Source organism: Vicia villosa, linkage group LG6 (assembly GCF_029867415.1).
Source record: "Vicia villosa cultivar HV-30 ecotype Madison, WI linkage group LG6, Vvil1.0, whole genome shotgun sequence".
NCBI lineage: Eukaryota > Viridiplantae > Streptophyta > Magnoliopsida > Fabales > Fabaceae > Vicia > Vicia villosa.
This window is the reverse complement of record NC_081185.1, coordinates 165,075,635-165,100,586: the sequence shown is the minus strand read 5'-3', so window position 1 is coordinate 165,100,586 and position 24,952 is coordinate 165,075,635. Positions and strand designations below refer to the sequence as shown.

Below are 24,952 nucleotides of genomic sequence, written 5' to 3'. Positions count from 1 at the left end.
GAACGTTAGCATGTTAAATTACGTTTTAGTATTTAAACCCTAATTGTTAAGTTAGCTTGTTTATTAAGTTGACTTGTATAATGGGCATTGTGAAAAAAACCCCATTAGTTAGTATGTTAGGTTTTATTATAAATAGCATACAAGTCTCTCATCATTGCATGCTGCAAATCCTAATTTAGGATGAGAGAGATTATTTGTTATTCTTGTATACTTGTAATCTTATTTTCTAGGAGAAATTAAAAGAATAGCAGTTATAACCAATTCTCGTGTTCTTCTTTTTCCTTGTTCTTTATTCTTCCCTTGTATTATACTTTGTTCTTGGCATTGAATTCACAACAAATTGGTGCGGTGAGCGTGGAGAAGATGTCTTCAACAAAGTATGAGATTGAAAAGTTCACAGTAGTGAATGATTTCGGTCTGTGGCGCTTGAAGATGAAAGCCCTACTGGTTCAGCAGGGTTGCTTGGAAGCGTTGAAGGGAGAGGCAGTCATGAATGTTGCATTAACGGCAGCGGAGAAAACAATTATAATCGAGAAAACACACAACACAATTTTGTTGAGCCTTGGTGATAAGGTTCTCAGATAGGTACCAAAGAAGACAACGGCATCAGAGTTATGGACGAAACTTGAAAGTTTGTACATGGCCAAATCACTGGTAAATCGACTCTACCTTAAGCAAGCTTTATATCCATTCAAGATGATTAAAAACAAAGTGTTAGCTGAGCAGTTGGATATGTTCAACAAGCTGATTCTTGATCTTGAGAATATTGATGTGAAGATCGACGATGAAGATCAAGCGATGTTACTATTGTGCGCTTTGCCTCGATCACATGCTCACTTCAAAGAAACTCTCATGTATGGAAGGGAGTCCCTGACCTTTGAAGAAGTTCAATCAGCCCTATATTCTAAGGACTTGAATGAACGAAAGGAGCATAAACCTTCGACTGTTGGTGAAGGTTTGAACGTTAAAGGAAAATTCTTGCTAAAGGATGGTAAGTTCGACAAGAAAAAAGGCAAAAGCCAGCAGAAGTCTTATAGTGGCGAAGCATCTGTTATTTGATGTTATCATTGTAAGAATGAGGGTCACACAAGAAAGGTGTGCCCTGAACGCCTGAAAGATCATGGAGGTAAGGATAATGGCAATGCATCCATTATTCAAGATGATTTTGAATCATTTGATGACCTTATTGCACTTGGCACATGACTCTAAAAAAAGACTTGTTTGAGTAATTGTGTGATCAAGATTGTGGATCATTACTGCAGGGAAACAACAAATCTTGCAAGATTGCAGGTGTTGGATCTGTGAGATTCAAGCTCCATGATGAGTCAATAAGGTTGTTGACTGAAGTCACATATGTTCCTGATTTGAAGAGAAATTTTATTTCTCTTGGTGAGTTCGCCAAGAAAGGATATGTTTTCCAAGGAGAGAAAAGTATCCTAAGAGTCTTGAAGGGGTAGAAGAAAGTCTTGAGAGACGTGAAGAAACAAGGCTTGTATACCCTTGAGGCTGAAGTTGTAAGTGGTTCGACAAATGTAGCATCCACGAAACCTTTGTCGAAGATAGAAATCTGGCACATGAGATTGGGCCATGTTAGTGAAAGGGGTCTGGTCGAATTAGGGAAACAAAATCTGCTTGGTGGAGACAAAGTCGAAAAGCTAAAGTTTTGTGAACCCTGTGTAATTGGAAAATCTTGCAGAGTGAAGTTCAACAAAGGCAAACAAAGAACACATGGATCCCTTGATTATATCCATGATGATCTTTGGGGCCTGCAAGGTGTCCATCACATTCAGGAGAAAGGTATTTCCTATCCATAGTTGATGATTATTCCAAGAAGTTATGGGTATTCATCCATAAGACTAAGGATGAAACTTTTGAGAATTTCAAAAGTTGAAAGACTCTGGTCAAAAATCAGACTGACAGGAAGGTCAAGAGGTTGAGAACTGATAATGGCCTTGAATTTTACAATGAGGCATTCGACAGTTTTTGTGCTGCCTCTAGTATTGCAAGGCATAGAACTACTGTAGGTACTCCCTAGCAAAATGATTTGGCTGAAAGGTCTAATCGAACTATTCTGGAGAGTGTCAGATGCATGTTGACTAGTGCTGGGTTAAAGAAGGTGTTTTGGGCTGAGGCTATTTCGACAACAACATATATGATAAATAGATGTCCTTCAACAGCGTTAGATATGAAGACACTTGAAGAAGTTTGTTCGCGACATCCACCGGATCTCAACAAACTGCAGGTACTCTAGAGCAAATTGGTTTGGTTGAAAGGTTTAATCGAACTATTTTGGAGAGAATCAGATGCATGTTGACTAGTGTTGGGTTAATAAAGGTGTTCTGGGCTGAGGCTATTTTGACAAAAACATATCTGATAAATAGATGTCCTTCAACAGCGTTAGATATGAAGACACTTAAAGAAGTTTGGTCGAGACATCCACCAAATCTCAACAAACTGAGAGTATTTTGCTCATAGCCTATGCTCACATTAGGAAAGACAAGGTCGAACCTAGAGCTCTGAAATGCATGTTCATGGTATACCCTGAAGGACTCAAAGCTTATAGGCTTTGGTGCCTAGATCCAGGTCACAGGAGGTGTATCACCAGTCGAGATGTAGTTTTCAAAGAAGCTGAGATGGCTTTCAATAAAACTGATGATGGTTGAAGTGCATAAGAGCTGGAACAGGTAGAGATTCCTGTTGAGGTGGAGAAAGTTGATGCTGAATTGCATATCCCTGATGAAGTCGAAGAAGAAGCAGAAGATGCCAAGGAAGTTGAGGAAACTGTCGATAACTACCTATTGTCGAGAGACAGGTCGAAAAGAGTCATCAATCCACCTCAAATACTTGGGTATGCAGATCTTATAGCTTATGCCTTAATCTCTGCAAGTGAGGTTCTAGACGAATAACCTAGAGACTACAAGGAAGTTACAAGGAGTCGAAATAAGACAGAATGGCTGAAGGCCATGTAAGATGAGATGAAATTTATTCATGATAATCACACTTGAACCCAAGGATTCTATGTGTTTTTATCTTGTTTTTTTTCCCTTCTGTTGAACTATCTTTTGCTTTATCAATCAAGTTTTAATTTCGTTATTTCTTTCTCTGTTATATCTTTATGTTTTCTATGTTTTTCACACATAATCAACTTTTTGACTATGACAAAAAGGGGGAGTAATAACTGAAGTTAATATTTTGATTATAATAGTCATATTTCCTGACATGAATAGCTCACATTCTAATCCACATAAACTTATTTTCTGTTAGAATCATTTTTCTTTCTCAGGTATCATGAACTGAAACACAATCTGGAAGTAATGAACAATGTTTGTGGCTAACTTTTGGATTTAGACTCTGAGATGATTTTATCCATAATCAGACTATGATTACTCAAGAATTGATTCAATATATTAGGCTCTGAAAATTATATCAAGCTCTAAGTACTCAAGATCTTATTTGGCAATCAGACTCTGAGTAAATTAAGTCAAGAATCATGCTTTGAGATGACTGGAATCAGACTTCTATCAGGCTCTAAAGATTTCAAGATCTTGACTGGCTACCAGGCTTTTAGAATTCAAAATCCCGGTTGGCTTTATTGGTATCAAGAAACAAGACTTGCAAGATCTCAATATCTGATCTATTGCAATCAGGGGGAGTTACCCAGATGGTTATTAATCAGGATATCTGATCTTTATCAAGTCTTTGATCAGAGGGAGCTTCTCATATAAATAATAAGTATTCCTTATCTTTTTCTATGAAACTCTTTCTAATTATGTACAAAATTGTGTCATCGAGATACATAGTTTTGTCATCATCAAAAAGGGGGAGATTGTTATAACAAGATTTGATTCTGCAATAATATCTCTGAGTTTTGATGATAATAATGAGTATGTTTGTATGAACAATTTTGGTACCCAAAACTTATTATTTTTTAGTATTTAACAAATAGGTTCTGATCTGATTCAAGGAGCTGCCAATACATCAGAAGAAACCGTGTTATGCTACTGTGCTACATAAGTTATGTTGAACAGTAGCAAATCACTTCAGAAGGCTTTGAGGTAGTGACTCTGATACGCTATCTAAAGAAACCAAGTTCTCAAGATATGAAGACAAAGGTTCTAAAGAATAGTCCATATACTTATGTTTTTTGAAGATAAAGTGCTAAAGACGCGGTTTTGAAGATTCTGAAGACAAAGTGCTAAAGACGCGGTTTTGAAGATTCTGAAGACCCCGGGCTTATTTTCTGTCTTCTAACTCATGCTCAGCAGAGCCTCTGAAGTCCACTTCCATGAAAGGACGAACGTATCGTACGATCTTGTCCCCCAATACATTCAACCTACCAACTTTATGGAAATTCCAGATTTTCCCTCAAACGGATATATTATTATATTTGGCTATAAATAGGCTTAAAGACTCAAAGAGCGAGGTTTCTAATTCACCCTCATGCACACGCTCTTGAAAGACTATTCATAATCTTTTCATTCTCTTTAAGTCTAGAATATGAATTTACTATTAACTCCAGCTTGTGTAGAAGCATTTATTGAAAACAAACTTTCTTTCACAATGTAGGTTGATATTTTCTTTAAGAGACCGGTTGGTCAGATTTCTTAAGAAGCCTAAGATTAGTTTGTCTTATAGGTTGTACCTTAGTCACTTGCAGTTAGCTTGTGCATTGTAATATTCTTGAGATTATTAGGTTAAGACCTTGTTGATAAGGAGAAATCACCTTGGCGGGTATACTAGACTAGCTTGATATTTTTCAAGTGAACTAGTATAAACATATTGTGTTCTTTCCTTCTTGCATATTTATCCTTATTATCAAGAATCAAATTTGTTTTAAAGGGAAAAGTTGTTGGTGTTAAAACCCTATTCAAACCCCCCATTTCTAGTGTTTTTCACACCTTCATGAACCACTGTCTAAAGTGCACTAAGCTAGCAATTTTATCAGGAAGCGCTGCCTTAGCCAAGGCTTTTAAGAAAAAGCACTGCGTAAAGTTCACTTAAGCCATCGCTTTTACATTAAAAAAGTGTTTTCTATACCTATAGCAATGTTAGAATAGACAACGCTTAAAATCGCTGCCTCAGGTCAAAATAAATGTTGCCTAAGGTCTTATTTGGCATAGTAATTTGTAGGTATCACATCACAAAGAATTTAAGAAGTTGAGTTAAACCTGCAGTTGGGACTAAGCAAATTAAGGGACAAGACATAATAACTATCAAAGCTAACATCATAGCGGAAAGAATAATGAATGAATGAAATGTGATAATTAATTCTTCTACAAAAAGAATTATATGTCGATGTTGTTATACATTTCAGAAAGGTGTGTGAGAAATATCCAAATTTGTTGAAAATATGTTGAAACTAGATTTTTGAACCAAGTGAAGGAACAAATTATTTATGCTTTGGACCGATCATGTTAGGCACCTTGAAAATACAACAACTAACCAAGTTGAGTATGCCTATGCAACATTGAAGAGTTTGTTGGGAAATAGTAAGGGTGATTTGTGTAGAGATTTGTAATCTGTGAACAAAATGACCCAAGCTTGATAGTCCGGTACAAATGTATGAGGTTTCCACTTACTATAAAAGGCTTAGGTTTGATGATGAAGATGGTGTAATGAAGGACGATAAATCGAATATCCTTATCTTGATCGAATGAGAAGTGATACAAGAGAGAATTTTGAAATCTGATGACAATATGAAACTCTACATCAAAGAGCAATTGAGGAAAATTTCTTATCCAAAAACGATTGAATTGAAATCACTGTCTCAATCGATAAAAATAAAAGGTGCTCCTAAGAATTTCAAACGAACACCGAATGAAAATTCAATGATGTAATTTCTATTGTATTTTGAACATGTTGACAATCTTTTTCCAGTTTCTCCAACTCTAAAATCTAAAAAAAAAAGTGTTTTCAAAGGAGATGGTGATTTTTATGCACAAATATATTGAATGGATCATTAATGCTAAGAGTGACGATAACTGTGACTTTTGAGCTATTTTTGCTTTACTCGGTAAAGGAGGAGAGGGTCATACAATTATCTGTTAACTACGTATCAAAGAGTTGAAGGTCCATAAAGAAATATACACACGTCTATATGGGATAAAAGAAAATTTTAATGCAATTTATGAATCTCTTATTCCTTGAATTATGGATCGATATTGGAGGATAAATGAATGTACTTCCCTGAAATGAGTGTGTATTGATATGACAAGACAAAGTTTCTCTAAAAAAAATTTTCCATTACACACTGACCCATCTCCAAGTCCAAACAATCATATTATGTGTATTAAGTGGCTTTCAAAAATGTGGAACTTTATTCAAGTTTATTTAAAACTAGGATGCCCTATACTAGTGACATCACTGAAGTGGACAACTCATTCATCAACAAAAGTTGAGAGTTGGCTGGATCATTTTTTAGAAAGGATGCAAGAGTTCACCAGTTGAGCAAGATTGAAAGAGAATCACATAAATAAAACTCAAAGGCGATACCACTCATAGATATATATTTAGTCGACGACACATGTTTCAGTTCAATTTAATTTTTGTATGTAATCTTGTATTAATATTGATGATGTCAAATATATACCTTTTCAAAAAATTCAATACATGTTTAAGTTTACTGAAAATTTGAATATTTTTCTTTCCAAGACAGGTTATCTTAGTCACGGTTTCTGAATTGTTATTGTGTTGGGTGGTTTCGCAAATGTATTTCTGGATGCACCCAAGTTTTTAAAAATAAAACAAACACGGAGCTGTTCAAAATGCATCTCCATACGCACCAAAAATGTTTAAAAGAAATATGAATAACGTGGTTCTAGATATACATTTCTGAAATATTCTTTGGTACAAGATAGGAATTTTGTGGTCCATATTAACCTATAACTTCTATAAGTATGGTTCTCACGCATTATATTTTTACACCATTACATTGCACCTGAATGAACATCATTTTCCATAATGCATATGTCTACTTCGATGAGACAAAGGCCTCGATTGATTTTAAGTTCAATGAGCACACCCCTCTAGCAGATCTAGAATTCACACTAGAGAATCACCTACCATACTTCTAAAATTGAAAAATTGTCAAGCTCGATTATTGTTCACCCTCGATTGACAACAAAGGCAAGATTGATTTCAGCAACTTTGAGCTGAAGACTGGTGCAGATGTAAGGGTAATGTGGAATACATTTTTCTATTACGGAAAAAATGTTCGATCGACATGAATGCAACAATAGAGAGATCTATTATAGATATTGTTAGGATATTGGAACGTCCACCTCAATGTTGAAATGTAATGTTCGATTAATATTAATGATTACTTATGTAATGTTTCATCTTTGATGTTATCAATTTTATTTTTAAGTTCAATTTACATCTGTCTCTCTGGCTCTGTATTAGTTTAAAATCAAGAAATGCATCTCCGTATAAAATCAACGTATTTTTTAGAGTGTGAATCAAAACAAATGTGCTATGTGTATTTAAATGTGTTAAGCGATGCATTCTCGAAGTCTAAAAATATTTTAAATTTTTCAGAAGGTGTAGTATCATCCTATAAAGTACCTTAAGAAACTCCATTAATATTAACACTCATTATCTATGCTAGGAATAAGAGAAGTACACAAGAGACTAAAACAATCTTATTATTGACCAAGTTGCCTTTAATTTACCGACATGGACAAACTAAGTTGCAAATTCAGCTCTTCAGGCAAATGTAATGATTAGTTCTCCAAATTAAGCAGAATCCTAATAGGACCAAATCTCCTCCACAAAATTTAATATCTATGCATTTTCATAACTAGATTCAAACTCATAATCTATAATCAAATTGAAAGATATTTGAATCATTGAAGCTATACAAACTTGGGTAACAAGTTGTCATTGGAATTTTTTCATAGAGATGTTAGTTTTTCTATACAAACTTAGGCAAGTTTAATAAATAAGTTGCCATTAGATAAACAATTTAATTTGAAGTTTCACTACAAAAAAAACTCAGTTTTACCAGGTGAAAGTCACCCCGCAAATACCAAAACCACCCTGCAACTCAACAGTTGCGAGGTGGGCTAGCCACCTCGCAAAAACGTTAGTCGCAACTTTTTGCAAGGGGATAGGCACCCCGCAAATTTGCCAGGTACTTTTCACCCCGCAACGTTGCAAGGTAAAAAGCACCCCGCAAACACGCTTTCCAAGTGGTACATACACTTTTGCTCAGTTGAGTCAGAGCAGGATTTTGCAGTGTGCTTTTCACCCCGCAACTTTGCTAGGTGTATAGCACCCCGCAAACACGCTTTCCAATAAATGCTACCAACTTCGTTCAGTGTGACACAGATGATCCAGTACAGGTATTGCAGTATGTTAGGCAACTTGCGGGGTGAGTTGCATTTAGCAATATTTGAGTATTTAATACTTGCAGGGTGGATTTCACCTGGCAATTATTTTGACATACCTTGCTTATTGCACAACGCAAGTAGTAACATATATAGTAAAAAAAATATTTATATTATTCTAAATATTTAGAATAATATAAATATAATAAATAATTAAAATTCAATTTTTTTTAAAAAAATACTAAATTTATAGTTAATTCTAAATATTTAAATTCATACTTAATATAAAGAAATTCATAATTAATATAAAGAAATGCATATTTAATAATTAATATAAAGAAATTCATGATTATCCAAAATATTTAAATTCAAAATAATATTCACTTAGGATCCGGGTCGTCCGCATTATTTACGTTTTCTTCATCATTCTCGTCTACTACTCCTTGGTTACCAACCGCTCCAAATCCACCACCACCATATTGTTGTCGAAAGAATTTTTGCATTTGTTGCATTTGTTGTTGCATTTGTTGTTGTATTTGTTGTTGCACTTGTTGTTGAATTTGTTGTTGAGTAAGCATCATTTGCTCTTGTGAAAGTCTCAATGCTTCCTCCAACTCCATTTGTTTTTTTCTCAATGTTTCATTTTCACGTGCTGCTTCACTCTGAGCTAGTTGTTTAATTGTTTCAGTTATTTCAGGGGTTAATGTCGGAGGACGTGAAGATCCTTCCCCGTCTGCAATTCTCCTAAATAAAGAATACCTATCCCCTCTTTTGTAGTTGCTAGCTAAAGGTCCTGTAGCATAAATTTTACCATTTCTCTTCTTTCCCTTACTTGCTTGCAACCACAAATACTGATCAATAGCTGGATCAAGAGGATATCGTCCACGTGGACCGCCTAACTCAGGATGTTTAGCTAAAAACTCCTTCTTCAACCTTTTGTACTCCGCCTACACATACATAAATAAATAAATATAACCTTTAATATGAAGCCATCAAACTAAACTTCAAGAACCTTAAATATGCACTTATTGGATCACATGGGAAAAATGGAGGCAACATCAAAACTTAATCAATAGCATGGGGTTCTATGAAGAGATACACATAAACCAACAAGTCATCACACAATTTTATTCAAACATCAACAACAAGGATATCATCATATATTCAAAAATTTAGTTAGAAATTAACATGCTTGTATTAAAAAAAGAACAATTTCTTGCATGTGGTATGGAGCTGTAATTTGCCAAATGCTAATATACTGCGGAAGACTATGCACCAATTCGTGTTTCCTATAACTATACTATTTTTAATTCTTTCCTGCAATCACTTGAGCAGCAAAAAAGTTCCCATAACCGATATATTTGTCTGGCTTACTGTTTCTACCATTGACAGAGAAGTATACCATTTTTTGTTTGAAAAAGCCCCTTCTTATTAAGGAAACCCAATAACATGCTATAGCTTGCTTAAGATGTGCCACAAGTCAAAATCAGATATAAATACAACAAAAACATATCCAGAATCCAGAATACTAATAGGAATAACCCTTCCCTAAAGGGATCAAACTCCACTAACTTAGCATTCCAAACTAATGAGAGGTAAAATTAACCAGAGATTAAAATTAAAACAAAGAGAAGAAATATTAATATCATCTTACTTGAGTATCTCTAGCACGGTCGTCGCAATACTCTCCATCTCTTCCCCGATAAGTCCTCTCGTGAAGCTCTTGCATTAATGGAGCTCTTCTCTTAGCCACAGCCTAATACACATAGAACTCCAATAAAAATATAACACAATTAAGATTATAATTAAAAAAAAGTAGTGAGAGGAAAATATATTACCATTCGTTCAGCATGATCAGCAATACTAATGCTTCCGGCTCTATGATTGGCGGCTCCCCTTTCTGATGCTCTACGTTGCTTTGCTTTTTCAGATTTTTTCTTAAACTCATCTGTTTTCCAATAAACAAGCATTTCTTTAAACACATTTTCTCCCATCCATAGAGGTCTGATCCCTCTTTCTTCATATCCACATCTGGCACGCCTAAGCATATCTGAAAGTCGTGCCGATGCTCTTTTCCTAAAATTTATCTCAACCAACTCTTCATCAAGTGTGTGCCATACACACTTCTCCTACAATATAGAAATTAAAACAAGATAGTTAGAAACAAATTTGAAAATAAAAAAAAAAAACTAGCAGAAGATTATATGAAGAACAAAGTAGAAAGTACTGGAAAAGAAATATTTAACATAGTTTTAATGTCTAGTTTAATCATTGTCCCACTTGCAAATCAACTAGTATTGGAAAAGAAATATTTAACATGGTTTTAATGTCTAGTTTAATCATTGTCCCACTTGCAAATCAGCTAGTCCACATCGGTTATTTGCTGCATATCATGATAGGAAAGTGACACTTGACAATGAGCTAAGCCATGACTCTGAATTTGAAGTTTTTTAATATGCAAAGTAATCCATTGGCAATGTAAATCAGCTATAATCCCAAAAGATAGAATGAGACAGTCTATCAGTGAACATCCATTTAAAGAAATAACTATATAAATGATCAGAAGAGTTAGAAAAACATTAAAAAAACTTGTAAAATTCAAACTCAATTTTATCTTGATTATTTTGAGTACACCTAGCATATATATTATTATTATTTTGACTGTAATCAACTAGCATATATATTATTATTATTAAAATGTTAATTGTTTGAACCATATAATAAGCACCTGATGTATGATAGAATGATAGAATGAGACAGTCTATCAGTGAACATACATATATTAATCAATGTTTCTCTAACTCTTCTGAATTTGTACTTTATATCAAATATGACAAAAGATAGAATGAAATAAACTCACAAGACTATAATCCCAAAGATTCTACTTAAGATTTCAAGAAAGAAAGCTATAAAATCAAACTAAGGACATTAGTTTTTAGGAGGAATTGCAGAATGGAGAGATTCCTGACTCCATTCTGAATTCCTACTCATAATCTTAACATTGCCAAGCTATTTAATGTAGGATTATAGCATTCACTGAAATTTTCAGTTATTTCAAACCCTTAATCATAAAGAAACAGGCTTTCGACACAGGGAGCAACCCAAATAACCAGCAACACAAAACCTTACTGAAAGGTGAGGTAAAATGCATTGAATGTAATTTGTGACACTTTTCTACTTACATACAATTTGTGACACTTTTCTACTTACATTTACATTGAATGTAAGTTAGTAATTAAACTACCCTCTCTATCCAATACAATTATTAGTACTAATTATGGTTATTAATATTTTTGGTTTATGTATTAATTAGTTATCATTTGATATTTTTAATTAGTTATCATTTGATATTTTTGTTTGAACCATATAATAAGCACCTGATGTATGATAATATAACATGTAACACACACTCTTTCTGTATTTTTTTCTTCTTCATATTTTCTGTTAAGAAGTTATCTTAGATAGAACAAGAAAAGGAAATAATGAAGCAAGAGAATGAAGAAGGAAGGGATCTGAAGAAACCATTTTTACACACAGGAAGTTGGTATAAAATTAGTGGAAGAAGAGAATCATCAAGTTTGTTTGGGTCAACTCAAGCAATTTGTGATTCTTCAATTTCTGTCATTGCTTGTGTTCTCATTGTTGCTTTGGGTCCAATTCAGTTTGGTTTTACAGTATGAATTATTTTCCTAAGAACACTTCAAACATTGCTGGAAATTAAGAAACAAGGACTAATTTGAGAGTATTCTACAGACACAAGGACTAATTTTCCCATTTACTCTATTAAAATAACAGGGTATCAACATGAGAAAAGAATAATATTTTCCAATTTCAAACTACACAAAAACAAAATGAAATAACAGGTAGCTGTTGGCTTAGTGGTGCAACCGGAGTTACCACCTGCAAAATAAGCACACTTATAAGCACACTTTTAAGAACAACCTTAACCCTAACAAAATTATTATTATTTTTTTTTTTAATAAGCAATGGGATTATAAGGGAGTATTATGGATACTCCAAACCAAAAGGAACAAAGGGAAAACTCCTTCTACTCAAAACAATTGAGAGGAAGGATATTCCAAATGTGAAAATTACAATGATCCCTAACGACATAATACGAATGAAGCCAATTCCAAGAGGATAAAACTATCCCCGAAATACATTCGGTAAAACTAAAAGACTCATTTCTAAAAATACTCGCATTACGTTTTAACCAAATATTCCACACCGTTGATAGCCAAATCACCGCAATGATAATTCTCTTAGCTTTAGCCTTCACCTTCTCTAAGAAATCAAAAAACTCCTCAAACTCTTCCAACACAAAATTGTCGACCGGACCAATCCACTCGTACACCTTCCTCCAAATCCTCGCAATGACAAAGCACCCTCCCTTCAAATGCGATAAATCTTCCTCCTCCGTTTGACAAAAAACACACAAACTCCCTCCCTCTACCAAAGAGATACCCCGTTTTATTAATTGGTCCTTCGTTGCCAATCTATTATGAGCGAGTCTCCATCCGAAAAAAAGAATTTTCGGAGGGGCTTTAATGCTCCACAGAAAACCAACTCTCTTGAGAATAGTAGAATCTAAGGAGGGACTTTTAAGCTTTTCAACAAATCTATCATAGCAAGAATTTACCTTGAAAATTCCTGCACTGTTGCAGCCCCAATAAAAGCTGTCAAATGTCCTCTCCGTTGGCCGGAAACCGTCAATTTGATCAACCAACTCCTACCACAAAAAGTCACTGCTGCTACCACCATGGAGCAGCTCTTCCGCGTCCTTCCAGCACCACCCAGCAACACCAAAACTGCCAGCCTCCGCTACCGACATTGCGTCATTGTTTGCGAGCACGAACAGCTCCGGAAATTGATACATTAGAGCTTGCTGCCCCGACCACGTGCTGTACCAGAACGGGACAGCAGTACCACTTCCGAGATTACATCCTATTGCACCTGTTAAACTGGTATATTGCTATCATTTTTATTTCTGTAATTGTATATTGTTACAGGAGAATAGGTTCATATATATACATGAAAAAACCTTATTTTTAATTATGACCATATCATGATAATTAACAAATAATAACTATATTCCTATTATAGTTCCTAAAATCTTGTTGACAGCTAATGCCAACACTCCCCCTCAAGTTGGTGCATAGTGTCACTCGGTTTTTTTGAGGCGAACTGACTCCTTGCTCTTTTTTTTTGAATTTTTTATTTTTTGCAAGAGTCGCCACCGACTTTTATTTTATCCAACATTTAGGAAAGGCATAAAAGAACAGGAAAGACCTTTTGACAAATTTTGGGTTCGGGGGGTTGGTTATACAAAGGGAAGGTTTTAAGCACCCTTTGTATCCATGGTTATCCATGGGCTCTTAGTTTTTCTTAGATCACTTTTGCTCTTGTTTGATTTTTAAAATAAGCTCGGCAAGACATTAAGCCTTGTGCCTACATACCTCCTCGGTGCAATGGAGAAGTCAGAGCTAATGTAGTTCCGCTTAAAAGGGAAAACGGTTTTTTTTTAAAAGGAATAAACACTTTATCGTCGTCGGAGAGAAATACTCAGCCATTGATCTTGATTATGAGAACAAATAGATTCTTTGCATCAAAAATGAAAGAAGAGCTCCAACTCGGATGAAAATCAACGAGTATGACACTATCTCTTTCACGTGGAAAAGATTCCATTATATCAATCAATCTCAAAATCGTGGGGTATCTCAACTCACTACAACACTTAATCGTGTCTAAACTTTGAAAGAAAAGCCACTAAGGGCAAAAGGTATTTTATAAGAAAAGATTTTTAAAAGAGGTTTTACAAACATAAGAAGATTTTGGAAAAAGGGAGAAGATTTTGAAAATTTAAGAAGTGGGAGGAGATGAAGAGGCTATCCTAGTGCTTAAAATAAAAGTTTAAGGAGAGAATGATCTAACCAAAATAAGAAACCAACAGTTGACCGACGCATTACCACTTGGGGATACAGATGAACTTATTATCTTTAGCACCACTTTGCATTAAGCACATTAAAATTCTGACGAAAATCGGGCAGAGTAACGACTGTTTTCGGGTAAAATCCTTATCTCAATGCCTTGGAATTAACCATCAAGGACTTTCAAGGAAATACCTGCATACACAAACAAACAACAATCCAATGCCAGACAGACTGAACAACCACAAAGTAATAACAGAATAAGGGTCCAGAGGCACTAAATCCATAAGTCCGAATCTCCAAAATGCTAGGGATAGTAACCAGTAGTCCAAGAGAGAACCTTAAGCGTTTTTTTTAGATTTTGTTGTTTATTAGTGTTTTAGCATAAAAGTAAAGTATGGTCCAAGTGGACAAAAAGAAAATAGCGGAAACATAAACATAGCGTCCAAATGGACAAAGAGAAAATAGCGGAATATAAACGTCCAAATGGACAAAGAGAAAATAGCGGAAACATAAATAATATGTCCAAGTGGACAAAGAAAAATAGCGGAAATATAAATAATACGTCCAAATGGACAAAGAAAAAATAGCAGAAATATAAATAATATGTCCAAATGGACAAAGAAAAAATAGCAGAAATATAAATAATATGTCCAAATGGACAAAGAAAAAATAGCAGAAATATAAATAATATGTCCAAATGGACAAAGAAAAAATAGCAGAAATATAAATAATATGTCCAAATGGACAAAGAAAAAATAGCAGAAATATAAATAATATGTCCAAATGGACAAAGAAAAAATAGCAGAAATATAAATAATATGTCCAAATGGACAAAGAAAAAATAACAGAAATATAAATAATATGTCCAAATGGACAAAGAAAAAATAACAGAAACATAAATAATAAATAATAAAATAAAGCATAAAGCAAGAAATATAAAGAACAATATAATAAAATGCGGAAATTAAAGTTAATTGTTAGTATGTTAAAGATAACCATCTTGAAACTTGTCAAGTATGTTATCAAAGTTAGTAATAAAGATTGATGGTGAGTGAAGGATGTTCTCGGATTTAAATTCAATGGAACTTTATCAGAAGCTTGATAAAATCATAGCGACTACACGATAAAATTCCATAAGTCTTAAATCAACCGCATACAATTCTCTTCCATGTTTGATCTTTTTTATCCCAATTCAAGACAAAGAAAAAGAGAAGAAATAATATCAAATAATAAATAAATATAAATATAAAACAAATTAAGCTTAATATTTTTTTTGTGATTTTCTTGGAATTGATTTTTAGTTAATTAACAAACTAATTAAACAAATAATTATACAAATAATTAAACTTAACAAGAAAAATATTATTTTATATGTCAAAAATTAGATTATAAAAAAAAATAAACCTAAATCTAAAAGGAAAATATTTTTGGAGTTTTTTTTTATTGGTTAAAATAATTAAAAAAAGCAATATTTACATAATTACTAATTAATTAAGCAATATAAATTAATTATGAAAAGAAATAAAATATTTTTATGTTAAAAATTAAATAAACATTTTATCAACTTAAAACTAAAATTAAAACATTTTTTTTTGAGAAATTGAAAATATGCATAAATATGGAGTTTTTAATTCATGAACTCCTAACACTACTACATATTAAAAATTACATTGTACTTACTCTATGATGTCCCAAGAGTGGAATAGAGTGATTGAAATTGATTGAAAGTGGCTATTTGAATGAGCCTTGATTTTTACAAGTTTCTTGAAACTTTTGAAAAATATAAAACTTATGCTATGCTTTTGGAGTGTGTTGTTGTTCTTCTCTTGTTTCTCCCTTTTTTTCCTTCTTTTTTCCCCTTTAATGAAGAAAATGAAGCTTTATTTATAGGCAAAGAGTTTGATCTAGGAGGCCAAGCAAGTGGAAAAAATAATGATTGATTTTGTGGAAAAAGAATGGAATATTCTTTTATGCTAAGTTAAAAAACTTAACCATGGTTTAATCACTCAATTATTATTCTCTCCAATCTTGCAATCTTATCTTTGATGCTTTGAATATATCATTGCTTGTATCACATGAAGCTTCCTTGCATTATCCTTGAATTATCATTGAATTATCCTTGAATTATCTCACTTTAATTAAACTTTAAATGAATAAAATTTAATTAAAATGAAATAAAAATGTTATGGATCATGGGTGGGTCGTGGATTCCCCTTAGACATATGGGAATCAAGATTGAATCACAAAAGAATTGGCCTTTTTGAAAAAGAATCATGTTTTGGTCATTACTTGTTTTATGCATTTTCCCAAAAAAGGTCAACTTCATCAAGGCATATATCCCTCAATTTTGATCCTATGAAAGTGTTCTTTAACTTTTTGGAAAGCCCAAGATGTCCTCTACAAGCCACTTTGGAAGCGTTTTTGCATTTGGAGAAGTTATCTTGATGATATGGGCTTTGACAAAAAACTGCTTTTTGTTGACTTTGAAAATGACCTGTAATGTTTTGGCTTATATCTCTTAGGCGGAAGCATTTCTTGACCTTGGTCCCAACATCAAAGTTGTAGAGAATTGAATTTCCTTGAGAATGAGCTTTGGTTGGAATTTTTCTGATAAATTATGAGAGAGTTATGGTCGGTCAAAGTTCAGTTGACTTTTAGGTAAAAAACTCTAATTTTGCAATTTTGAGTTTTGTCGATTTCTGAACTTTTCTTGATGAATTATGATCAACCATTGATCACATGATGAATCTTTTGACAAAATATGGATGTTGACCAAAAATTGCATTTTTGACTGTCTGTTGACTTTTTGGTCAAACTGGTCGTCTGTTGACTGTTTGAGCTGTTGACTGTGCGTCCGAGCGAATCGAAGTTTGAAAATTTGTCTGGTGGTACTTTGAGACGTATGTAGATCCATGAAATCCATTTGAGGTCTCAAAAACTCGTTCTCCTGAAAAAAATAAAAAAACCTAGTTAGGGACTGTTTGTGTAGGAGACAGTTAGGCGTACCTGATTTTTGTGCACTGTTCAGTCTCTGTTGATCATGTGATTATCAGAAGACTTCCAGAACAAAATCTTGGAAATTTGAAGTGCGAAAAATTGATTTGACTGATGGTACAAACACGGAGAATTGAGCTGATAGCGGGTTTGACTGGTAACTAGCTGTCCGGGTATTAACGTAACAGTTAAAGTGAAAACTTAACGGTTCAAGTCAATTTTTTCTTTTTGTTTTTTTTTGGTTTGTTAATGGTGAAAAATTTATTTACCTGAGCTGTTAGAAAAACATAAACATAATAAATAAATAAAATATACTGTACGCATACGAAATTACCGATAATAACCTTGAAAAAAAATATTTAATGCACAGAAAAATAAATATTTAACACACATAATATTATCTTGATAATTAAACTACGGTACGACAGATAGTACAACATTTAATACTAACAGTACAAATATTACATAATATAATGAACAGTATGACAAATAAAATAAACGGTACACTATTTGAAAGCGACAAATACAACAAACTTTAAAAATGACGATTAATAATCCATGCTATGAACAAGAGAAAATAGATGATCGGAAGTGTAACCATCGCAGGTCCGCATTTTTCAGGACTATGCAGACAGAAGAAGGACATGATCACCGTAAAAATAGTGATGACTATAAGAAAAAGTGTATCCATCCATTTCGCCATTTTTGCCGGGGAAGAAGAGAAAATAGTAGAAGTTTGAGAAATTTGGGAGATGAGTGAAATTTGATGTGAGAATTTATGGAAAAAATGAGGAGTATTTATAGAGTGAAAAGAGAGAGATAGAGACGTTGGGAGTGGAGTGTTACCGTTTGAATAGTAGTAGAATTTGAAAAAAAGTATGGTAAGTTTTGAAAAGAAAAGGGGTATAGAATAAAGCTAGGATTTAATTTGAAAGAAATAGATTTGAAAAGAAAGAAAGATATTTGAAAAGAAAGAAAAAGATTTAAAAAAAAATAATATAGTATAAAAATAAAAATTAGTGGGAAATAAAACCAATAATAATTTAATTGTTACCAGTATAATCTGAAACCTGGACTCCGCGCCTGCAAATTTTAATTCTGCACAAACTGCGTCAGCATTATTTATCTGAAAATAAATCTCAAATAAACAGTGTATGAAGTGATAAACAGTATTTGGCGTTTATGTAAGAATAAATTTAACAGCGAACCAAAATACTGTATAAAAAATTCTAAAAATTGAGTATTTATAAAATCAGGATATTTATGAAATAAAAATCCAAGATTGTATAAAACTCCAAATTTTTAGACAGAAGTCTGTTGACTTCTCTGTTTTTTTTAAAAAAACGCAGGCAAATTTTGGGGTATAACAATAATGATCATAACACTTAGAAAATGATGGGATCTCAGAGGTCAAAAATTGGGGTGCAACACATAGAGATCTCGAATGCCCAACTTGTCAAGTGCATTGTAGAAGTCTCTGCTACATACAGCTTTTGTGAGTATATCTGCTAATTGATCTTCAGATTTAACAAACGGAAATTGAATTATCTTGGTCTCCAAATTTTGTTTAATAAAATGTCGATCTACTTCCACGTGTTTTGTCCGATCATGTTGAACCGGATTCTGAGCAATTTCAATTGCAGACTTGTTGTCACAAAAAAGGTTCATCGCATTATTCGGAGCAAAGCCAATTTCACTTAACAGTCTTCGAAGCCAGAGAAGCTCACAAAGACCTTTAGCCATCCCTCGAAACTCTGCTTCAGCACTTGATAATGCTACAACCTTTTGTTTCTTACTTTTCCATGTAACCAAATTTCCTCCAACGAAGGTAAAATAGCCTGAGGTGGATTTCCTGTTGGTGATATCTCCTGCCCAGTCAGCATCTGTATATCCTTGAATTTGTACGTGATTATTCTTTGTGAACATCAAGCCTTTTCCAGGTGAGGACTTCAAGTACCGCATGATTCGAATTACCGCTTCCATGTGATCTTTGCTCGGGTTGTGCATAAATTGACTTACTACACTTACCGCATACGCTATATCAGGTCGTGTATGAGATAAGTAAATAAGTTTGCCAACTAATCTCTGGTACCTTCCTTTGTCTGTAGACATTTGGTCTGGATATTCTCCAAGCTGGTGATTCTGGACAATTGGCGTATCTACAGGTTTACAATCTAGTAGCCCAACCTCGGATAGAAGATCCAAGATATATTTTCGTTGAGATAAAAAGATGCCTTTCTTCGACCTAGCAACTTCAATACCTAGAAAATATTTGAGTCCACCTAGATTTTTCATCTCAAATTCGGTTGCCAGTTGTTTTTGAAGTTTTGCTATTTCCTCATAGTCATCTCCTGTAATAATCATATCATCTACATACACAATCAAAGCTGTGACCTTACCTTGACGATGTTTCAAGAACAAAGTATGATCTGCGTTGCTTTGTTGAAAGCCGTATTTTTTCATTGCCAGGTTCAATCTCCCAAACCACGCTCTAGGAGATTGCTTCAGGCCGTACAAACTGCGTTGCAATTTACACACCACCTTAGTCTCATAATTTGTCATGTATCCCGGAGGGATATCCATATATATTTCTTCTTCCAAGTGCCCATGGAGAAATGCATTTTTTACGTCTAACTGATGCAATGGCCAATCCAGATTTACTGCAAGAGATAAAAGAACTCTGACAGTGCTCAACTTGGCAACAGGTGAAAAAGTTTCTTGATAGTCTACGCCATATGTTTGTGTAAAGCCTTTAGCTACTAGTCTTGCTTTGTACCTTTCAATAGACCCATCAGCTTTGTACTTAATCGAGAAAACCCACTTACACCCTACTGGTTTCTTTCCTTTTGGCAAAGGAACAAGAGTCCATGTTGCATTCTTGTTTAATGCCTTCATTTCTTCATTCATAGCTTGAACCCATCTAGGGTCTTCAATGGCCTCTTCAACCTTGCTAGGTATACTGTGTGAAAATAGCTCATTTGCAAACTTCTTAAGGGGTTCAGATAAGTCCTTCATAGAGACATAATTAGCAATTGGATACCTTGATCTATGATCCTCTTCTTCAGGAGAGTATCGCTTCGGTGGTTTTCCCCGATTATGCCTGTGAGGTAATTCATAGCTAACAGAAATATCAGCATTATTATTACTAGGAGATATAGGAGAGCTTACCTCAATGATATTCTCAGGAGATGGATCGCTGGGTACCAGAGAGGGGGGGATTCAGATACTTCAACTTCAGGAAGGCCTATTTCAACTTCAGGAGGATCTATTTGAGTTTGACAAGAATCATCAAAATCTTTAGTTGACGGTATATCACTATCCTTGAACCAGTCAAATGTTGACCAATTCGACTCTTCTTCTGATGTCTCCCCCTGAAGAGAAGAATTGGATGATGTCGTGGAGTAGAACTCGTCGAATTCCAAGAATGTAACATCCATAGTTACATAAATGCGTCGATTAATAGGGTCATAGCAACGATACCCTTTCTGGTGTACACCATATCCCAAAAACAGACAGCGAATGGCACAAGGGTCAAGCTTTGTACGCTGGTTTTTATGTAGGTGAACAAACGCAACACATCCAAAGACTCGAGGTGGCAGCATATGTATTGTAGGCAGCGGTACAAATGTAGACAAGGTCTGCAGCGGAGTTTTAAATTCAAGAACCTTCGATGGCATCCGATTAATGAGATATACTGCTGTAGTAACAGCATCAGTCCAATGGTGGTGAGGCACATGAGCTCCATGTAAAAGAGCACGAGCAGTTTCAAGGATGTGGCGATTTTTTCGTTCTGCAATACCATTTTGTTGTGGAGTTTGCGGACACGTGGTTTCATGAATAAGTCCGTGGTTTTTGAAATACTCATGGAATTGGTGATTAACAAACTCCCCGCCATTATCAGAGCGAAGGATCCTAATCTTCTTTGAATATTGAGTTTGAATCATTTTATGGAATTGTTGAAATATGTGCAGCACTTCATTTTTTTGTTTCAACAAATAAATCCAAGTCATTCGAGTGCAATCGTCAACAAATATCACAAACCACCGATAACCAGAGATAGAAGATTTTGGGGATGGACCCCATACATCAGAATGGATTAATGCAAAAGGAACATTACTTTTATTCATACTTATTGGAAACGTGACTCGATGACTCTTAGCTAAAATACAAGCTTCACATTTGAAGTTCAACAAGGATGTATCTGAAAATAAATTTGGGAACACATGCTTCAGGTAGCCAAATGAAGGATGGCCTAATCGACGATGCCAGAGTAAAACTTGCTCCATTTTGTTGTTTCTTGGATAATGCATGTGATGCGCTCGACCTACACTAAAATCCTCCATATAGTAAAGTCCCCCCCTCTTAGTACCACGCCCAATGATCTCCTTCGTGAGAATATCCTGAAGGAAACAGAAAGATGGATAAATTAGCACAACACAATTCAAGTCTTTTGTAACTTGACTTACTGACAGCAACTTATGAGATAGAGAGGGAACAAGTAGTGTATTTGAAAGCAAAAGGGCTGGTGATAACACAACAGTTCCAGCCCCTGTTACCGACGATAGACCACCATTTGCGTTGGCAATACTTGAGCGCAGAGGGGTTGAACGTTCAGAAAAATCAGCAGCGTCAAATGTCATATGATCCGTAGCTCCGGAATCAAGTATCCAAGCATTAGAGTCATCATCATGATTACAGCAAATTAGGGCATTACCTTCAGTGGAGTGAGAGCTTGATTTTGGAATGAGGGAAAGATGTGGCTCAGCAGTAGCTACTGCTGCTTTTCCCGGGTTGCTATCAGTTGTATCGCGACGCTTTCGAGCCTGAAAGTCTGTCCACCAATCTGGATAGCCATTAAGCTTAAAACAGGTATCACGAGTATGTTTGTTACCTCCACAATGAGAACATTTAGTGCCATCCGATGCTTCTTTATGCTTGGGTTGAGAGAATATCTTGCTGCTCTGTAACTTGAGACCCTTAGATGCGAGAACTGCTCCCGATAATTCATTTGAGTTGTCTGTCATCACTGCCTGTCGAAGAGCTTCCCTTCTAACTTGTGCATATGCTTGCTCCACTGTTGGAAATGGTTTCATTTGTAACACATCGCTTCTGATATTATCCAAGCGGTCATCAAGTCCATCCAAAAACACATACACTCGTTCTTCTTGGACAAGTGTATTGTAGTGTTGGATATCAACTTGACAAGTCATCGGGTTTGGTCGACGAAAATCTATCTCACGCCAAAGTCCTTGGAGATCGTTGTAATATTTTTCAAGAGAACCACCGGCTTGTTTAAGACGTGTCACCCGTCGTCGAAGCTCATACACCTGGGAGGTATCGCTACCGTCAAAGTATGTGGTTGCAATAGCATCCCACACCAGCTTGGCAGTGGAGAATCGAATAAAGTTGCTGATTAGAGAAGGGTCCATCGAGTTGATTATCCATCCCTTAACAATCGCGTTGTCAGTCCGCCAACGTCGAAAGGTAGGGTCTGTTTGCGGAGGTTGCGGCAGATCTCCATTGATATATCCCAGTTTGTCTTTGCCCGAGATATGCATCTCGACCACCTGGGACCAAAGGGGATAGTTGTTGCCATCTAACTTGATGCCAATCGGTGCCACCGCATGGTCAGAACTATTTTGTGACGGGGCTGAAGCACGGTTCAGAGCTTCCGTCATTTTCGTCGTCAGCTCAGCAAGAATAGCCGACGAGGTAGCCTCATCGGAGTTTGAATCTGAGTCGGCCATGGAAGACGGATGAAAGGGGTTACCGTAGGTCTGGATTAAGACCTGGCGGCTGATACCATGTTAAACTGGTATATTGCTATCATTTTTATTTCTGTAATTGTATATTGTTACAGGAGAATAGGTTCATATATATACATGAAAAAACCTTATTTTTAATTATGACCATATCATGATAATTAACAAATAATAACTATATTCCTATTATAGTTCCTAAAATCTTGTTGACAGCTAATGCCAACAGCACCTGCAAAATTATGATTAAAAAGAGCAGCATAATTGTCGGATGTTAGAATATCCCTCCACCAAATGGAGTCATTTTTCTTCACGACCGATATGTCACCTATAAGGATTTTCAACCTTACATTTCCGTATCTAGCCTTGAGAATTTTACTCCAAACCGCCTCCTCCTCCACCAAAATCCTCCACTTCCATTTGCTAATCAAAGCCAAGTTCATTATTTCGATATTTTTAACACCCAAACCGCCTTCTTCCCGAGGTTTGCAAACGGTGTCCCAAGACACCCAATGGATAGTTCTCTTTGTTTCACTACCATTCCATAAAAACTTTGCTTGAATAGCCCGGATTTCATTTAATATCTTAGACGGCGCTTTGTAAAAGGAAAGAGAATAAATTGGGATTGAACTTAGCACGGAATTAATCAAACACACACGCCCCGCACTATTGAGATTGATACCCTTCCACACGGACAAACGCCTCTTAAACACCGAAATTAAATCCTTCCACATAGAAAGCTTCCGCGGATTGTCTCCCACCTTGACACCAAGAAATTTGAAAGGAGTTATGCCAACTTTGCAAGAGAGAAAAATAGACGCCGCTTCTAAGTAATCTTCATCCGCATTTACCCCAAAAAGGTTGCTTTTGTTAAAATTAACTCGCAACCCCGACATTAATTCAAAACCCCTTAGTAAAACCTTTATACTCCATAAATTCGCCGTATCACCTTCCGCCAAAATTATGGTATCATCCGCGAATTGTAACACATTAACACTCTCTTCTTCATTAATTTTGAACCCCCTAAAATCTCCATTCGCTATCGCTCCTCTCATCAAAGCCGTGAGGACTTCCGTGACTATAACAAATAAAAAAGGAGATAACGGATCACCTTGTCGGAGCCCTTTTTCCACTTTAAAGTCTTTCGTAATACTACCGTTGATTAAAACGGACATACTACTATTGCAAATGCATCCCTCCATCCATCTCACCCATCTATCACCAAACCCCATTTTCTTAAGAACGAAGAGAAGAAACTTCCAACTAACCCGATCATAGGCTTTTTCAAAATCCACCTTCAAGATGACACAACTCCTCTTATCTCTTTTGGCCAAATCCAAGACCTCATTCACTACCAAGATACCGTCTAAAATGCTTCTACCCGGTACAAAATCCGTTTGATTATGCGACACCAATTTCCCTACAACACATTTCAATCTACCCGCCAACATTTTAGCAAGAATCTTATACAAACAACCCACTAAACAAATTGGTCTAAATTCATTCAAGGATTGAGGATTTTTGACCTTTGGAATAAGAGCTAAAAACGAAGACGTACATCCGTTCGTTAATCTTGCCTTGACGTAAAAATCCTCCACAAAAAGAAGCACATCCTTCTTAACCAAATCCCAAAAGAATTGAAAAAATTCAATTGTGTAGCCATCCGGACCGGGACTTTTGCTACCATCGCAATCCCACACCGCTTGTTTCACCTCATCCTCCTCAAAAGGCCTATCCAACCAAACGCTATCCACCTCATTCAAGCAAGCGAGATCAACTCCTTCCGGGACAGCCCTATCCAAATCACCCTCTTTAAAGTAATTTTCAAAATGATTTTTGATTTCCACTTTAATCTCTTCCACACCCTCAACCGTTCCCTCAACGCCTTCTAAAACCGTTATAGCATTTCTCCTCCTTCTATCTCTTAAAGAGTTGTGAAAAA

General features: G+C 35.3%; 2 protein-coding genes across 2 annotated transcripts; both read right to left on the bottom strand.

The window, feature by feature from the left end:
* Window positions 1-8,648: 8,648 nt before the first annotated feature.
* LOC131613099 (uncharacterized) lies at window positions 8,649-10,468 on the bottom strand. Its single transcript, XM_058884813.1, has 3 exons — window positions 10,166-10,468; window positions 9,982-10,083; window positions 8,649-9,274 (listed from the first exon to the last, which is right to left on the bottom strand). The coding sequence occupies exons 1-3, from the start codon at window positions 10,373-10,375 to the stop codon at window positions 8,708-8,710; spliced, it is 879 nt and encodes a 292-aa protein (XP_058740796.1). The 5' UTR covers window positions 10,376-10,468; the 3' UTR covers window positions 8,649-8,707.
* Window positions 10,469-21,529: 11,061 nt separating this feature from the next.
* Window positions 21,530-23,076, bottom strand: LOC131611000 (uncharacterized). Its single transcript, XM_058883114.1, has 2 exons — window positions 21,966-23,076; window positions 21,530-21,651 (listed from the first exon to the last, which is right to left on the bottom strand). Exons 1-2 carry the CDS (start codon window positions 22,996-22,998, stop codon window positions 21,614-21,616), a joined length of 1,071 nt encoding a protein of 356 aa, XP_058739097.1. The 5' UTR covers window positions 22,999-23,076; the 3' UTR covers window positions 21,530-21,613.
* Between the last annotated feature and the right edge of the window lie 1,876 nt (window positions 23,077-24,952).